Raw genomic sequence first — 20,014 nt, 5'->3', positions numbered from 1 at the left:
CTGGAAGCTGTTGTGGAACAGAGGATGGTGGCAAACTTGGATACCATTATGAAAAATCCCATCAATCCCCTCCAGGAGATGCAGTCTTGGAGCACTTTTAGCCACAAGATGTGCTAAGAAGCGCCTCTCGGAATCTTTTCTGCCTGCTGCTATCAAGCAATTTAATGCTGACTCCTGATGACACAAACTAAATGCTGATGCTCTTTAAGTTCATTTTGCATTTTCTTCACAATATACTGTATTTATTTATTGGTTGACTGATTGTATTATTTGTCCTAGGAGTCTTTATACTTGTTTTTTTTAGGTTTTTGCTAATGTATGAATCAAAATTAATAAAGTTTATCTAAGCTAATCTAATCTAATGAGGAAAAAGTACTTAATTAAAACGAATATTTGATTCATATTTTGGAATTTTTAAATTATGCTTCAATATAAATATTTAAAGTCTAAATATTCTCCAGTTGTAATATTAATTTGTCATTTTCATCCTCTCATAGATGTCCATAGAGGGCTAGATCCCTAGTTAAGAAATCAGAAATTAAATATAACATATTTGTAATCACTGACCCTGAAATAGTCTAAAATAATACTTCACATCCAAAAAAACTGAAGTGATTTCAAAGTGCTCAGAAGTAATTCTTATGAACACAATACAATTAACAGTAGAATACAGAGTAACAATAATATATTCAAAATATTTCAGCAATATTTACTTTACAAATTCATATAGTGTATCATTTTGTTCTTCTATACTAAGTACATACATGTATCATTGCGATTAATGCTTTGAGATATACAATATTTTTGGTTTTCTCCTCCATTGTGTAAAGGTATAAATGTTTTGGCATGCCCACTCTGGAGCAAGCTACATATAGATGACCATGGGAAAAGCCTGGACTTTCTAAGTTAATGCATGTTACCCTGAGTGACTATCCTTGAGCGTGTCAGTGGGTATCATTGGAAGGCCTGGAATTAACACATCTTCTCCTTTAGCATTGACAGTTAAAACTGTTGCTTCTATCACATTTGTCATGCGTTTCTTCACACATAGCCTTGTTCCACTGCACAACTTTGGTGGGTCAATATTGCGCAATAGCATTATCGGTGATCCAATTTCTAAAATTAATCCGTGTGGTGGCATTCAAACAGGTTCCAAAGAATTTAGGAAGTCAGCTGAATAATATACAACTTGTTTACTATCTATGACAGTATCGATATGCATGTTGTGGAGAAGTCAAAGTGTTAAAGACAGAAACATTAATGACCTGAATGTCGCCTAAATCCATAAGTTAACAATTAATATTAAAGTGAACCTGTGGATGCATTGTAAACAACGAGACCCAGACAGACAACTAAAGCACGTTTTTTAACAAGTTTTTGGGTTGGCGTAAAGGAAAAACTCCTGACAAAAGTATAACTTCAAAGAAACAGTTGTAAAGACAAAAAGTAATGTATAAACGCACTCATTCCAAAAATATTTAGTAAGTATTTATGAAGTAAATTTGTTAGCTAAACTAGAGCTTTGAGTAAAATATTCAGGGGCTTATGAAAAGCATTACTCACGCTAATGATGAAGGACCAAGCCAATCAGGTGCTGAGTCAATCTTCTGCCATTTCTTATTCTGCACAAAGTCCAAAATGGCATTTGTACTCAAGGAGCCTTGGTATTCCCTACAAACTCCATTCTTGCAACTGCAAATAAACAAAGGATTAATCTGTACCAATGAAAATGAACATTACCATGGACAGCTCAGTAACACTATGTTTTCTAGGTTATAAAATACTCAGATTAAAAAAAATAAAACTACATATTAAAAAAAAAATGGATTAATGCAAAGCTCTACACTCCCTTGTATTACCCTGTAGCTGTTACCCATACTCCCTGTTGTGGGGCATCTGGTAACTTTAGTCTTGATACAAACCTTAAATTACTTGATTACCAAAAAATAAGGAGTATAATTAGACCAAGAGATAAAATTAAATCCTCCACCAAGGTCACCTGCAATAGTAACTTAATTCAAATTGAAACAAAAAATACAGCATATCATCAGTTCAGAAACATATATGCAGTTTTAAATATTATTTATTAAACATTCACTCTCTTGGAAGTGAAGCTGCTTTAGTCGATGATATTATACAAAGTACAAAATCTGATTTGTGTCTTCTCAATGAATCCTGGCTTCATAAATCTGACACTGTTCCCCTAGCTGAAGCACCACCTTATTTTCCTTCATAAATCTAGAGATATGCAGCCGAATGAAGCTGAAGCGTTAAAAGACAAAAGCATTAATTACCTGAATGTCACCTAGATTCATATGTTAACAATCAGTATTAAAGCAAACTTTTGGATGCATTGTAAAGAGTGCTTCTAAAATTTTAGAGAAATTCACATCTCAAATTCACATTTGAGGCACTTATTATAAACTAGTAAATTACCCGTGCTTCGCAGCGGCGAAGTACTGCCTTAAAATTTTTATTAAGAAGACTAGGGGGTTTCACCCCCTGCTCGCTTCGCTCGCCAACCCCCGTGTTTGGTTTTCCGGATACAAACTTTTAAGATTTTTTTTTCTTTGACTTGTTGCTATTTCATTAGTTTCACTTTTATTTCAGAACTTCTGTAAAAACAATTTTTGTAATCTTGCGATTCCCAATATGCTGAATCTTTTTAATGAGGTCAGGATAGGTTTCTCTGTTTGGAATTTCAGCACAGACAAAACGATCTACATCATCAGCAGTTAATAATTTTTTTTTTTTACAAAGTAAAAAAGTAAGTAGAGTTCTGTATTAGACTCCTGTCTGTAAAGTCGTGCTATTTTCCTCTCACAGTTCCAAAAGTACATGGGGTTGCCAAGGTGATACCCCAGCTTTTGTCTAGGTTTTTGTACAAGGGCTAGACAGAACATTTTTTGACTCCTGGGGTAAATTTAGCTTTTTAAATAAGCAGACAGATAAATATATATACATCAATAAATGCATGTGCGGTAAACTCCGTTTTTGAAATTCTCAAGATTCTTTATTTGTCACATGCATAGTTATACAGGACAACACGCAGTGAAATGCATCCTGATCCGCTTATCAAAAACTGTGCAAAGTTAGAAGAATATCAGTTAGATTAACAAAAAGTCATAGATTGAAAGATAACAGTATAGTAGAATATAATAAATAAGTAAAATTATTTGAATAAAGTAGAATTAAGTGTTAAGGTGCAATAGTGTAGTAATTATTGTGCAAAACCAAAGTTAGACTGGTGCATAGTTAAATAAGGCAGTTTGTTTGTTTGCGCTACTGCAATCTTTACTTTCTTTTTTGTATTTTCTAATTTTCCTACTTTCATATCCTTTAACTTTCTCCACATGTGTATAGCGCCAACTTTTTTTTTTTTTTTTTTTGAGCCTTTCTAATTTCCCTGGTTTCATAGTCTCTAACCTGCTCTGCATGTGTTTAGCGCCAACGTTTGTAAACATCTTTATGAAGTTCTACTTTGTCTTTTACTCATTGTCTTTTAATTCTGAACCGGATTGGACGTGTTTTTTTTTTCAATTCCACTTGTTCCGGACTGATAATTACTTTCCTTATTTTCTGAATTTGCACCTCGATTATTCTTTTTTGCTCTTTTTTCTGTCCAATGCATTTGAGTCTCTTTTCTCCGTGCTGCTTTCTTCTTTGCTTAGATGTCGACATTTAATTTATAACATACTGTCCTTATACGCTTTATATGCGCCGAGAGCCCTGGGTCTGTGTGTGCTCAAATCCTTCACAAGACTGAATGTTTTGCTGCCTATTGTCCTATTTGATAGATTGTAAGTAGGGCGTGTCTTTGGTCTCGCGGGTAGATTGTAAGTAGGGCGTGTCTTTGGTCTTGCGCGTCTTTAAAATGTCTTCCGAGAAGATCACGTATCGTAGACTTGCTTTTTGCTTTCCAGGACTGGATTTCTTTTTATAATAGATAGAAAAGTAAACCTTTTTAAACTGAGGGAAAATATACCAATAATTATTTGTTAAGGATCTGTTTGTATACCACGTTGTTGGTTTGGCCCTCCAGTTGTAATATGACCAAGCTGTGCACTGATCTTACTCTGAGCATGCAACGTACAGTTGGCCATGTGAAAAGCAATCTTGCCTCAAATCAATGCCAATCTTTTGTAGGGTCTGTCCCTGAGACTTATTAATTGTCATTGCGAAGCAGAGCCTTACTGGAAATTGGAGGCGTTTGAATTGAAATGGGAGATCAGAGGGTATAACGGGGATGCGAGGAATAAAAACTCTCTCCCCTGAGCCACTGCCAGTAAAAATAGTTGCCTCAATTAGGTTCTTTTGCAGACACGTGACCAGAAGTCTCGTGCCGTTACAAAGTTTACAAAGAAACTCTACCGGATAGTGCACCGCGTCTTCCACTTCTACAACTGAATCCACAGACTGATATGTTTTCGGTTGTGAAGGTAGTTCTTGAAGTAAAATGTGGTTTATAGTCGTAGTCATGTCATTTCTTGGTGTCAGGATAGCTGTCTCCCTCAACCATGACACATCGTTTTCGTGGAGATTTCGTAGATTGGGGTAAACATTTTGAAGAGGGCTTTGTAAGAAGCATTGGCGGTTGTCCAAAGGTGTAAAATATTTGGCCATTTTGGTACACTTGAAAGCGACAACTGAACAATTCAGCGGCAGCCATCAACTCACATGCAGAACCATAGGTGAAGGGCTTAAGCATTTCACTCTTATAGTGCTCCTGTGTAGTATAATTATCTCCTGTACCGTCATCAGTGCACACCTTGAACCTGTCCCAGTCATTCAATACATAAGACACAATGTTCTTCCGGATATCAAGAGTGAGCCTGATATGGCCGTGCAATATGTAACACAGAGAATTGAAAAGGCAGGCGCCATCTCCGGGCATGGAAACCACTCGGTAAGTGACAGTTCTTTGATCGATGGTGATCACCTCGATAGACATGTTAATGAGGGTACGGCTGTAACGATAAAGGAAATGGGTACCTGAACAATGTAAACCAAGCCTAAAATACCTACTCAATAACTATAATCATAATAAACGAACAGTAAAACAACGGAGAAGCTGTGGATTAAATAAAAAGGCTGCAGTTATCAGCAGGGAGATGTGAATACCGTGGCGAAGCAAGGAAGGGAATGAAGAGACCGGAGCGACGGACGGCCTTATATAGGCAGGCAGCCAACTACGTGGGAGGCGTGGGGATGGGGGACCCAACGTCGCCTCACACGGCGACCAAGCTACTGGCTATGGAGGTATATATGTACGTAAGTAGGATTCAGTTAGCTTTGGGAACCCGCGTACCAAATTTCTTGAAGATGGGCCCATAAGTAACAAAGACCGTTGGAAAGTTCAATATGGCGGCCGACAGTGGCATCATACCACCAAAATAAGTACGTACATTGGTTTCGGTTAGCGCAGGGAAGCCGCCTAACAAATTTCGTGAAGATGGGGCCATAAATAAGAAAGTTTAACATGGCAGATGTTGTCGACTGTTATGACCGTTACGCGTAGAATTTCGGCCGACAGTGGCGTCATACCACCGAAATAAGAATGTACATCAGTTTCGGTTAGCGCAGGCAAGCCGCCTACCAAATTTCGTGAAGATGGGGCCATAAAGAAGAAAGTTTAACATGGTGGACTTTGTCGACCGTTATGACCGTTACGCGTAGAATTTCGAAATGAAACCTGGTTAACTTTTATAAGTAAGCTGTAAGGAATGAGCCTGCCAAATTTCAGCCTTCTACCTACACGGGAAGTTGGAGAATTAGTGATGAGTGAGTCAGTGAGGGCTTTGCCTTTTATTAGTATAAGATATGAAAACAGATTCCAGCACAATTGTTGTGTTAGTCTATAGATCACCAGGGCCATATTCATTGTTCATGACTGAATACTGGTGACCTTTTGTCTGATTTGGCTATAAATTATGATCATGTAGTGTTGATGGGGGATTTTAATGTACACAATGATGAGGAAAATGACACTTTTAGCAAATATTTTAATTATTTGTTAAATTCAGTAGAATTTGTCAAGATTGTCAATGGTCCAAGTCATAATCATAACCACACATTAGATTTAATTATAACTCAGAGTTGAATTTCTAAGTTTAAACATTAATCCATTAAATGAAGTTATTTTTGAACACTACTTCATTACACTTGATTTGGTTCTGCACTTACCAATTACAGTCACAGAATAAGACAAAGACAGTACAACTTCTAGATTGTAACTCTGCTTCAAAATGTACAGATATTTTGAGTAAGTCAAGTGTAATCACAGAAAACAATATAGATCAGCTAACATCCACTTATAATATGACCTTGAGGGAGGCTTTGGATGCAGTGGCTCCCCTTAAAACAAACATGATCAAAAGTACATAGAAATTAATCCTGGTTTAATAACACTCAAGCCCTTAAATTAGAGTGCTCGAAACTGGAGCATAGATGGAAAACAACAAAGCTATAGGTCTTTTGAATTGCATGGACAGAGAGCGTTAAAAAAAACAAACAAAAAAAAACCAACTCTTTTTAAGCCTTGCACAGACTACTGTTCTAAAATAATAGATAACAATAATAATAATAATATTCCTAGTGCACTGTTTAGATCAGTGCCTAATTTAACCAATGGGAATTCAGAACTATAGTGCAAAATACCAATAGACATTTGCAGTACAGACTTTGAAGTTCTTTAATGAGAAAATCAAAAATACAAGACCCTAGATCTCAGCACCACAGTGCAAAACTCATACCAGCTTGTCATACCCTGTGTTGCCTTGCATTCAAAACTTTACAAATCTTAATCCTGTAACAGAACAGAAAGTTTTAACTTTAATTTCTAAAATGAAACCTACTACTTGTTATCTAGATCCATTGCCAGCAAAACTAGTAAAAGTGAAATGGATGTTCTTGCAGTACTATACTTAGCATTATTCATAGCTCATTATTGTATGGTGCAGTACCTGATGTACTAAAAGTGTCAGTCATCAAAGCATTACTTAAAAAGTCAGACCTAGACCTACATAAACTTAATAATTATGCTGTAGACCCATTTCAAATTTACCCTTACTCTCTAAAATACTTGAAAAAGTAGTTGCCAATCAGCTTTAGTCTCACCTTACACATCACAATTTATTAGAGAACTTCCAGTTTGACACAGGTAATGGAACAGAAACATCATTAACATGTGTTGTAAATGACATTCTGATATCGCCTCTGATGAAGGAAATTCCACTGCAATTATATTGTCAAGACTTAAGTGCAGCATTTGATACCATTGACTATTCTGTTTTACTACACAGGCTGAAAAATGACTACAGACAAAGTCCTTGCTTGGTTTAATTCTTATTTATCAAATCAATTACAGTATGTACAGAAGTGTGCCAACAATACTCCACCATTATACACAGAACTGAGATATGGTGTCCCGCAGGGCTCAGTTCTGGGACCTTAACTGTTTTCACTTTACATGCTTCCATTGGGATCCATCATCAGAAAACGTAGATGACACCCAGTTATACCTTTCTTTTAAATCAAAGGATGTTTCTCCGATATCCTTAATTAGATGTGTTAGTGAGTGGATGAATGAGAACTACTTGTCTTTGACCACAGACAAAACAGAAGTATTAATTATTGGAGGAAATGATGCTGATCGCCACAATGTTTTGTTATTATTTAACTCAGTTGGAATCACCATTAGTTTTTCTGAATCAGCCTGCAATCTAGGCTTTATCTTTGACGCCAGCGTGTCATTTAAAACACACATTACAAAACAGAAACCAACATATTTTTTTCTATCCTATAACTTTTGAAAAATTAAGGCATTTTCAAAATATGCAGGATACTGAGAAAGGTAGGATTGACTACTGCAATGCAGTGTTCACTGGCCATTGAAATAGTTTTTTATACAGCTTTCAGTTAATTCAAAATGCTGCTGCAAACACATAACTCCAGTTCTTAAATTCGTAACTGGCTCATGGTTAAGTTTAAGGCAGATTTCAAAATCCTCCTTTTAACATATACAGTGATCCCTCGCTATATCGCGCTTCGTCTTTCGCGGCTTCACTCCATCGTGGATTTTAAATGTAAGCATATGTGAATATATATCGCGGATTTTTCACTGCTTCGCGGATGTCTGCGGTCTACAGTACGTGTGCTTCCTCAGTTGATTTGCCCATTTGAATTCAAACAAAAGACGCATTTGAATTCAAACAAGGGACGCTATTGCCGGATGGCTGAGAAGCTACCCAATCAGAGCACACGGTTAAGCTCCTGGGTGCTGTGCTAACTCTCGGGCGTCTCGCGACCATTCTACGAATGGCAAAAGATCTCCAGACATCAGTTGAAGAATGGGACCCGCAAATGATTCGTTCTTTGCAATTTAAAAATGCTCTTGAAGGCGCCACGGAAGTGTATAGGAACCTCTTTACACAAATGAAAAAGCAGCGCCAGCAACTGCCCATCGTGATGTTCCTTACACGCCTTCAGTGGAAGAAGACGATGGCGGTGCTACACAGTCGCCTGAAGAGGCTCCATTAGAACAGCTGTGACAGTGCAGTAAATGTTATCGTTATCTGACAAGTTGGTGAGTACCCAAAACTATTTTTCTACGTACTTAGTACATGTATGTACGTTTATTGTAACTGTGCACACATTTTATACAATTTTTTCCTTGCATTGTTGGTATTTATTGCCGGTGGCCTGTCTATCGTAATGGCTGTAACAAATGTGATATCGGAGACGCTCTACAGTATCTTTAAAATAACATTTTGGTTTAATGTACAGCATTTAAATGTTAGGGCGGCACGGTGGCACAGTGGTAGCGCTGCTGCCTCGCAGTTAGGAGACCCGGGTTCGCTTCCCGGGTCCTCCCTACGTGGAGTTTGCATGTTCTCCCCGTGTCTGCGTGGGTTTCCTCCGGGCGCTCCGGTTTCCTCCCACAGTCCAAAGACATGCAGGTTAGGTGGATTGGTGATTCTAAATTGGCCCTAGTGTGTGCTTGGTGTGTGGGTGTGTGTCCTGCAGTGGGTTGGCACCCTGCCCAGGATTGGTTCCCTGCCTTGTGCCCTGTGTTGGCTGGGATTGGCTCCAGCAGACCCCCCGTGACCCTGTGTTCGGATTCAGCGGGTTGGAAAATGGATGGATGGATGGATTTAAATGTTATAGATTTTTCACATATTTTTATATTACCTACTCAATTACAATATGTTTAAAACTGTATTACGTATTAAATAAAACTCAATGATATACGATACGTATGTTTGTGAGTAGTATATAAACTGTGTTTACATACATAATTTCAACGAATCTTACCTATTAACTAAGAGAATATAAGGGGTTTATGCTGTATAACTGTACGGGGAATATTTATAAACCATGTGGGAGAGTTTATAAGGACTTAAAATATATAAAAATAACCATATAAACATGGTTTCTACTTCGCGGATTTTCTTATTTCGCGGGTGGCTCTGGAACGCAACCCCCGCGATGGAGGAGGGATTACTGTAATACTCTTAAACGGCCAAGGTGCTGCTTACTGAATTTATCATTACTTATAAACCCTAGTGCACATTAAGAACTCAAGATACCAGTCTGCTTATAATTCCAAGGATTACTAAAATAACTGTGGGAAGTCAAGCTTTTAGTTTACAAGGCCCCAAAGAGGTGGAATTTTCTGCCTGCTACTACAAGAGGTGCCCCTTCAGTCTCAGCTTTTAAATCCTGGCTAAAGAACTCACCACTTTAGTTTAGCATACCCTGGGTAGAGCTGCTAATTAGCTGTGCATACCGCATTTCTGGTGTTAGTCATTAGTACTAAAATATAAGTAATATATTCATAAACTGTTACTAACACCCACCTACTCTGTTTCTTTTCTCAGTATTCACATGTGGCACTTGGTGTCACTGCTCTACTACCAAGTTGTTTGACTGCCTATGGAAAAGTCATCTCTCATAAAGGTGTACTGGAATAATGGGGCAGAAGTGTCCTTTCATCAGGCTTGTGTGATTTTGTGTTATACAAGAAATAAATTTTTGTTAATGTATAGTGGACTGCAGCTTGAAAATGATTGTTGCTACGCAGCCTATACAGCTAAGAGTTCCCTAATATTTAAACTTTCTAGGTCAGATGTCCGTAATTTAGTAGGTAATATACCACCTGGCTGTGGCCACTATATCTTGCTCATTAATGCATTCTCCTTACTCTAAAAGCAACACTAGATGTTACAGGTTATCAGATCATCTCCCTTTTTTATGAAGACACATTCATCAGGGATGGTTAACCATTTCAAGTCTTGTGATGGAGATCTCTGCATGGTTCTTTGTATAGTCTAAGTTGGCATTGTGTTTAAAGAACCAGTGGCTGTATTGACTGAATTAACCTAAATCATCAAATTTAATTTGTAGATATAGAAAATAATCAATGCTTCATGATCAAATTCCACAGCTACTAGTAGGTCACAGATTCTGAAATGCATGAACACAAAAAAAAAAAAAAACAATAAAATGTAATAGCAATAACATGCAAGAACAAACATACACTGTATACACACACAGAACTATAAAATGAAAATATAACCTCTCTGCGCCTTTAGTTAGTCAAGGAAGGTGATGCATCATTTGGAAATTCGGTACACGCCACAACTAAATCATCTGGCTTGTCTGGATAATCTAGAGACTGTCAAAGTCACTGCACTAACCTTCTTGTCAAATCCAACAGCATATTTCTGGTAAGTGTGCCTCATCTACAGTATATGGATGGACACAGGACTTAATCCTATATGTAAAGAGGCCACAGGTGCAAACAACTGAAGCAGCAGTGCTTATTCTTTTGGATCATGTGTCAGACAAAATAAGCAGAATCCAACTGTACTCCTGCTCCAGCTAAAATGCCTACAGCATCTCTTATTCTTGGTTGCCTTTTAGTTTGTTTAGATTTGCTCATACTAAATAGCTGCATTAAGCTACAGAAGCGTTCTGTTTGCATATTCCATTTAGCTGATTTGGGTAAGGCACTCACAACAAATGTAATCAATAATCAGGGCTCCAAACTGCGACTAAAAAGGTCACAAATGTGACAAAAATAGGTTTTGGTGATTATCATGTTTATGCAATTTGCCAGTGGTGAATGAAATCATTTAAACTTTAATCTAATTAAATTGTAACACATATAAAAATCTTTTTTTTTATTTATTTATTGTTGTGTTGACGTGCCAGTAACATTATGTGTCTGGACTTACATGAGCCACATTCTAATTAAGGCTGGTTTATACACTTTGCAAATCCTCGCTGGGTGTGAGGGACACATGGTGGAAATGACGTCAGACCTGGTGGAGCATATGAAAATATTTCTATATACACTGCATGGCTGACGCAGCAGCTGTTAATTCTACACAGTGAATTTCAAGGAGAGGCTGGTGAATTTCCGAGAGCAAAACTTAAAAGAAGTGGTGAGGCGGCCTTCTGCCGTTATGCACCTAAAATCTGGAATAGCCTACCAATAGGAATTCGCCAGGCTAATACAGTGGAGCACTTCAAAAAAACTGCTGAAAACACATTATTTTAACATGGCCTTCTCATAATTTCACTGTAATTTAATCCTGATACTGTGTATATCCAATTCATTATAACAACTACCCATGGTAGCTCTAAAATCTGTACTAACCCCTATTCTCTCTTCTGTTTCTTTTTCCGGTGTCCTTTTGGCCACCACCATCTACTCAAAGCACCATGATGTTCCAACAGTGAAGAATTAAAAGCCAGAAGTCTACTTGTCCATTATCATCAAGTCCTTCTGTGAGAACCCTAGACACAAGAGGACTATTTCATTTATGTTAGGTAGAATGCCCAGAGGGGACTGGGCGGTCTCGTGGCCTGGAACCCCTGCAGATTTTATTTTTTTCTCCAGCCGTCTGGAGTTTTTTTTTTGTTTTTTGTGTCCACCCTGGCCATCGGACCTTACTCTTTTTTTTTATGTTCACTAATATTGTCTTATTTTAATTTCTTATGTTATTTTTTTTATTTACTGTTCTTCATTATGTAAAGCACTTTGAGCTACTTTTTTATGAAAATGTGCTATACAAATAAATATTATTATTATTAAGCTTGTGCCAGAATAATGAATGAATGGCTGAATATGAAGCAACTGTTCATCAAAATGTAAGGAAAGAATGCAAAACACTTGAAATTCATTTGCCCATCATGTAAGTCCCCTCTTATTAAGATATCTGTGCCTTGTGGAATTTAGTTGTTCCTTATGATTTGGCACAGGCACACTAAGGTGTGATTGTTACAGATCTCCTCGCGTTCAAGCATCTTTGAGCGCCGTTTCCCTTTTCATTTAATGCATGCTCGTGCAAAATGCTTGCCTGTCTGTCAGTAAACATATAATAATAATTCATTACATTTATATAGCATGTATGCGCAGCCACCTTCCCACTGTTTCCTCATGCACAGCAATGTCATGAAGTCTACATATTAAAGTTGCAGGTGTATTACATGTCACTGTTGTTTTACTGTGGTGCTGTGTGATTGATGGCAGACAGTAAACTTTGCTTAAATGGTATTGATAAATCTGCGGTGGGCTGGCGCCCTGCCCGGGGTTTGTTTCCTGCCTTGTGCCCTGTGTTGGCTGGGACTGGCTCCAGCAGACCCCCCGTGACCCTGTAGTTAGGATATAGCGAGTTAGATAATGGATGGATGGTATTGATAAATGTCACTTAGTTAGTCATTTTGTTGTCCACACCATATGTTCTGTTACCAATAAATTCTTCAACGGGAGCTCATCAACAAAGAAACATAAAAACAGGATTTTGTAAAAAAATAATAACAGTAATAATTATAATAAATAATTCAGTACTTGACACCCAAGAACTCTGTACAAAGACATTTTAAAGACAAATCATTAAAATAAATGTATTAATCCACTTTCTTGCCATATGTGGTATCTTGCTGTTAAACATTTACTCTGGTAGTTTTTTTATGGGGGGAAAAAAATAAAAAAAAACATTTTTCATGGGAAAGGATTTGTTGTGGAACTCAAATTTCACCATGTAAATGAAATAGTTCAAATTCTAACAACAAAAGCAAAATCTCTTGCCTGTCATGATCACCCCTTTAAATTGGAGGAGGATCTCATTTTCACAGCAGGTATCATTTATCCTGTAAAACTCTTTTTCCTGAATATTACATGCACAGTTGATCATGGTAGATTAAAACTGCTCAAACTGTGAACACTGTGTAGTTATAATTGTGCACAGTGTCTTTAATAATAAGGTTATCAGATAGTCTTCTATAGCATGTCCATATCTACCATGCTCCTTCATCCTATCCACTATAGAGGGCACTCATTTCCATAGCTGAGCTTTGCTGTACAAATGTGTGCCCCTGTAAGCTGCTTGCAAAATGAACATTGTTAAGGTAAAAGAGTTCAAAATGTATTCTAAAAGACTGTAGACAGTCTTCTATATTAATTTCAAGTTTAATGTGCCCCTCCATCCCATCAACATTAGGGGACACTCATTTCCACAGCTGAGCCTTTGTCAATGAAATGCTCTTTTGTTTACAAAATGAACACTGGACAGATAAAATTGAGTTAAATCTATTTAAAAGAATCTAGGAAGGCCTTTGTCACTTTTTTCTTCACTGTGTCTTATCCACTGAAAGGGACACTTGTTGCCCCAGCTGGTGTGCAGCTGTAAAAGAACATGTCCCTGTCTGCTGCTTACAAAATGAACATTGGACAGCTAAAATACTTCAAAACACATTTTAAAATTTTGCAGAAAGTCTTATTTATCACTTTCATGTCTACTGTGGCCTTCTGTCTCATCCACTAGGGTTTGGACACTCATTTCCATGGCTGGAGCAGAGCTGTAGAAAGGCGTGTCCCTTGCCTTCTTTGATTTTGCATTAAACAGTAGCAACTATTGACAGTTGTGTTCTCACAATCAAGGGGACATCAGATAGACCATTGAAGAATGGAAAGTTACAGGAGTTTCTGCAGCACACTTGCCTAGAATCACTTGCTCAGCACAAAAATGTGGTGCCCTAGGATAATAAAGATCTCAGACAGACTGAAAACTAAAAAGCTGGGAAAGTCAGTGAGTAGTTCTAATACAGAGATTACCTTTCAGAATATTCAACTCAAAGGTGCAAGCCAGCACGGGTCTGAGATCATTTATTGCTTCTCAATCTTATACCACGATTCATGGCCACATAATTTAACCACTTTTGGAGAAAAGGAGACTGACACTTTAATTAACTGGTATCAAGAAGTCTTGTGGAAGAATACATGGGATGTCAGTGCTGTACAAACAGAATATAGATGACTAAAAATTCTGATTAAAGGCCAATTCTCAGACAAGTCTTACAACAGTTTCTGGGAAGTCTTACTCATAAAGAGTTTTATTGTAAAGATGTCCAGAATATTCTACATCTTGTTGAGATCTTTCAGCAGCTCAGTGTGAACATGGCTATTCAGTACTGATTCCGAAACTCAATGTCAGACATAAAAACAGACATAAAAGCACAAGGGAAGAATGAATTGCACAGAAGAAGGAAAACAAATTAGGTACATATATATGGAGGTTAGAAAGGTAAGAGACTGAAAGATAAACATTTTACACATTTGATTATTTTTTTGGTGTCGAATGCAGCAAAAAGGATTCCAGGAAAACCTTTGTCAGGGAGGTCAGAGCAGCAAAATCCAGAGGCTTTTGGGACTAATGATTGTCAACAGGAAAAGCGTCCAAGAATAATACTCACTGGAATATTGCTGGATATTTAGTCACAAGGAATCTGGCACTCAGTTCTGTAGAAGAATAAAGAAAGTGACTTAATTGAGATTTTAAATAAATTTACTTTACAGTATATTCATTAACATTTTAAAAATCCACTAATTTTATAATTGGTAAAATCCTTCAATGATAGGCAGTCCCTTTTACTGATGGATCTAAATTGGCCTACTGTGACTGAGGGGATCTTGCAATGGACTAGCATACCCTCATATCCAGGGCTGGTCCATGCTTTGTGCTTGTTGCTGCCATCATAGGCTCAAACTCCCCAGTGAACATAACCAGCAAATCCAAGGTCTAGAAAAATAGATGACTGGATGGATGGATGGATCAAACAGTGCATGTAGCTGGAATTTCTTTCGCTTTGGGTCACCCTTCATCCAGATTCTCCCACAGCTGATGGACAGCATACCTGGATTCTCACTAATGTCCACGATGCCCACTTTCACTCCTGTTGTCTTAGCTGAAAATCTATCCCACATCTCCTTAAACGGCCGAGAAGATGGAGTGCCAGATTGAAAACTGAAAGAAATAATAAAGAACATTAGACATAAAGTAAACAAGCTTTAGGCATTTCCACATTCACAAGGTCTTACATTTGAATTCAAAAACAGGCGCAAGGAACTATAGTGGTTAAAGCATCGATCTGTAAAACACAGAAATTAGAGGTTTTATCTTCACCACTGACTCTGCGTTTGTGACTTTCCTATACTTGACCAGTACTTCAACTATAGAAATATGGACACAAATTGTCCTGTACAATACCTGTGAACTCCATTAGAATAACTCTTTAGCCATCAATCCAAAACTGAACCTGCCCAATCCAACTCACAGTAACTGGTGCTGGAGTCCATTCTAGCAGCACCAGATGCACTGATAGCAGCAACCTACCCTTAGAAATTAGTTGCATAAAAACATTTCATTGTTAATCTGTTCATGTTGTGAATGTGAGACAACTTATGAAGCATCCAGCAGTCTGCAGTGCTCCTATTCTGGCAGTCTATTCATTTGGACCTCAGTTCCTCAGCTTTGATGGCATTTTTAAAATCGGACAGTGACAGTACATTTAACTTGTGCAAGGATTCCTTGAGACCTCAGCATGCTTGGGTAGATCAAGAGGTTCACCCGCTCCTTCCTAAACAGTTTTGAGTCACAAGACACCTCTCTGGGATGCAGAAGAGCCATACTTCCTTGATTAAAAGGGTGGTTGAGTTTTTCCATATGAAATAGGATACTGTGCTATATATTTTTGCCTGGTGTCTCATTTTTTAGAACCTAGTCACAATTGCTTGACATGTAATAGAGCACTGTTTTTTTCGATAGATAGATAGATAGATAGATAGATAGATAGATAGATAGATAGATAGATAGATAGATACTTTATTAATCCCAAGGGGATTTTCATTGACAATTCAGACTAAAGTGGCTGAAGGTGCTATGTTCGGATTTCATTCAGTATTGGCCTACCTTTTACTTCATATTCCTCACAACTTTAATGTTTCAATGCATATTAAAAACATTGCTTTTATCAGTTTGAGATAGCACCGTATGACAGATGCTACAAATAAAATGTGTGGACCTGGAGTTTTGTGGCATTTAGATTACCGATGTCCTCTTATTTTTCTATATACAAAGTTTGCATTGCTGTGATATGCTCTTCACCCTGGAAGGTGTAATATATGTAAAAATATAAGTGGTATACATTGAAAAAATTGATTTATTTCATTGAATTTTATATACTTTGGGTGCCGAATTCAGAAATGAAACCATTTTTCTCCACCATGTAGCATTTTTTTCACAAAATCTTATTTTTTTTTTTTACAAGTCAATTACTGTCTTTTTATTGATTTCACTTGATAATTCTGTAGAAACACACAGTACTTCAGGTACCGATAAAGAATTTGTCCCAACATGTCCAAGAAATGAGCCACAGACATTTACTTTGGATAAACTTAATGATTTGGTAAGAGATCCTTGGGTCCCAAACAAAAGATAAAAACTTATTACATCCATACATAGCTTTCTCTTTAGTACCAAAATAGAGCAGATGAATTTGCAACCTATTTCAAGACAGATGGATCCTTGGTTTACTACACTGAAATAAGTGGCCGAATGCAGAAACTGGGCAGATATTACAATGTAGAAGAATAGAGACAATTTATAAACTCATCTAAAAGATGCTTAAAAAAACTACTTCGTTATAACTGTAATAAGTACAAATCAAAACATGCTGCTCATTTAGTGCATTTGAAAGAAACCTGCAAGAACTTTGAAAATCTTGAAAAAAATTAACTACAATGAGCACCGTTGGTTCATATTTGGGGACCTGAAAGTTCTGTGTATCTTACGAATCTTACTGTATCAACAGATAGGACGTACAGTATAAAAACTCCCATGTTTTCTCTGTGAGTGGGTCAGCACAGTCAAGAATTTATTTTGGGTTCAGAAGGAATAACCAGCTAGAAAAAAATGACAGTTTGGTGCCAAAAGGATTATCAGACCTAGCTCGGTGGATCCAGATTGAGTGCTGCTACAACTGCATCATATTAAGCAATTTGCCAAAGCCCTATCAAAAGGTGGAGCCTGTTTTATGTATTTGTGTCCAAAGTGTCTGGGTTTGTCTGAGCCTATTTTGCAAGAGGTAATTTTTGCCAGACCTGATATTAGAAAACTGATTTCTTATGCCATCATCTATATGCTACACCGATCACTCTCCCACTTGGGCAGAGGCAGTGGTGCTGTAAGAATTATGTTTCTAGACTTCTCTAGCGCCTTCAACATCATCCAACCTCTGCTCCTTAGGGACAAGCTGACAGAGATGGGAGTAGATTCATACCTGGTGGCATGGATCGTGGACTATCTTACAAACAGACCTCAGTATGTGCGTCTCGGGAACTGCAGGTCTGTCAATGTGGTCAGCAACAGAGGAGCGCCGCAGGGGACTGTACTTTCTCCGGTCCTGTTCAGCCTATATACATCGGACTTCCAATATAACTCGGAGTCCTGCCACGTGAAAAGTTCGCTGACGACACTGCTATCGTGGGCTGCATCAGGAGTGGGCAGGAGGAGGAGTATAGGAATCTCATCAAGGACTTTGTTAAATGGTGTGACTCAAACCACCTACACCTGAACACCAGCAAAACCAAGGAGCTGGTGGTGGATTTTAGGATGCCCAGGCCCCTCCTGGACCCCGTGATCATCAGAGGTGACTGTGTGCAGAGGGTACAGACCTATAAATACCTGGGAGTGCAGCTGGATGATAAAATTGGACTGGACTGCCAATACTGATTCTCTGTGCAAGAGAGGACAGAGCCGGCTATACTTCCTTAGAAGACCGGCGTCCTTCAACATCTGTAATAAGATGCTGCAGATGTTCTATCAGACGTTTGTGGCGAATGCCCTCTTCTACGCAGTGGTGTGCTGGGGAGGAAGCATAAAGAAGAAGGAAGCCTCACGCCTGGATAAACTGGTGACGCCTCACGCCTGGATAAACTGGTGAGGAAGGCAGGCTCTATTGTAGGCATGGAGCTGGACAGTTTAACATCTGTGGCAGAGCGACGGGCGCTCAGCAGGCTCCTATCAATTATGGAGAATCCACTGCATCCACTAAACAGTGTCATCTCTAGACAGAGAAGCAGCTTCAGCAACAGACTGCTGTCACTGTCCTGCTCCACTGACAGACTGAGGAGATCGTTTCTCCCCCAAACTATGTGACTCTTCAATTTCACCCGGGGGGTGGGTGGGTAAACATTAACATTATTCAAAGTTATTGTCTGTTTTTACCTACATTTTAATTTAATATTGTTTTTTTGTATCAGTATGCTGCTGCTAGAGTATGTGAATTTCCCCTTGGGATTAATAAAGTATCTATCTATGTATCTATCTATCTATCTAGAACTTGAGGTACGATTAACAACCTGGAACAAGAAGCTTTGTTATCACTCAAAAGATGCTTTTAGGTAACAATAAAGATCCAAATAAATAAAAAAATAAACATTTATTAGTTATAATTAAATAAATGGATTGTAACATGAGTCACAAAGTTCACTGTGGTGAGTGAAGAGCAGAGTGAAAGATTCCATCAGAACATGAAGGACATGGAAGGAAAGCACCAGGGACTAAATATTTTCACAATAAATTGATTTACAAAAAATGTATACATTAATAAATTGTGTAAATTTTTAAACATTATACATCTTTTCAATTTGGTACTTAAAAATGACATGATGGAAACATCCTAATTATATTTTACTACATTAATCAACATAAAAATAACTATTGACAACTAATACATTTTTATGAGTTTCATTTTGCACACCTGTGTTGTTTGTTATAATATCAATCCAATATCTCCCAGCTAACTAAAGAAAGCAGAGTCAAAATGGTTAATAAAACAATATAACTGCTTACACACCATTTTAAATTAAAACAAAGTTCTCTCAAGGCTAACTAAGCAATGGTATTAGCTTCCTCATTCTCAAATTTGTCATCATTTTCTCTGCTTTAGGTGTACTGCACGACAGGAATAAAAAGAAAAGCACTTGGAATACTCCGGACCAACTTCAGCACTGCATAATCAAAGATTTGAAGGACATGATTTTGTACTAACAGTGGCCGATTCAAGGTGCGCTTATCAGGTATACACCAGAGTGCACAACACACGGCCACTCGATTCCGAGATTTCTGTAGTGAGCTGTTCTGTCAACTGACAAGCAAAACATATGTCTAGTCGCAGTTACGAGCCGAGACTCTTCCAATAGTAACAGCGAGGATGAGACTCATCGATGAGCAGTCATCTTCTCATAAACTGCTTTCCAAGCGTAATTATAAACGAATCCCAGAGGCATGGTATGCGCGCATTTATTTACTGGTTCCACAAATAGAAATATGGACGAAACATCACATAAACAAACTCACAATCCCAACATCCACTCCCCGAACAGGAAGCGCCTCCAGTTCTCCTCCTCCTCAGCCATCGCAGGAGACGCTAAGAACAGCGTCAGGAGCAATGGAAGAACGCAGCACACAGCGGCCGAGATAAGGGCCGAGCGGAGCGCGAGTCCCCGCCACCGGCCCCGCCGCGCCTGTTTTTCCACTTCCGCAGCGCGTCGTTCTATTCCATTAAGCCGCTCTTCCCCTTTTGCAAGCCTCTTGGCTCTGATCGATCCGGGGTTAAGTGTGTGCTTTAATGCTTTTACTGTTCCTATAGCAACGAGACAACACCA

At 38.2% G+C, this 20,014-nt stretch overlaps 1 protein-coding gene across 1 annotated transcript in view; it reads right to left on the bottom strand.

Annotated features, from left to right (window-relative positions):
• The window catches only part of LOC114663632 (thioredoxin-related transmembrane protein 1-like), a 33,717-nt gene extending 13,703 nt beyond the window's left edge, over positions 1–20,014 (bottom strand). Inside the window, exons 1-4 of the mRNA XM_028817500.2 lie at positions 19,707–20,014; positions 15,202–15,311; positions 14,761–14,806; positions 1,564–1,692 (exon numbers count right to left, since the gene is read on the bottom strand). Coding sequence (XP_028673333.2) covers positions 1,564–1,692; positions 14,761–14,806; positions 15,202–15,311; positions 19,707–19,765 — 344 coding nt within the window. The 5' untranslated portion in view covers positions 19,766–20,014. The remainder of the gene's footprint in view (positions 1–1,563; positions 1,693–14,760; positions 14,807–15,201; positions 15,312–19,706) is intronic.

Source organism: Erpetoichthys calabaricus, chromosome 13, assembly GCF_900747795.2.
Source record: "Erpetoichthys calabaricus chromosome 13, fErpCal1.3, whole genome shotgun sequence".
NCBI lineage: Eukaryota > Metazoa > Chordata > Cladistia > Polypteriformes > Polypteridae > Erpetoichthys > Erpetoichthys calabaricus.
The sequence above is the reverse complement of the archived record's forward strand: the minus strand, read 5'-3'. Positions and strand labels throughout refer to the sequence as shown.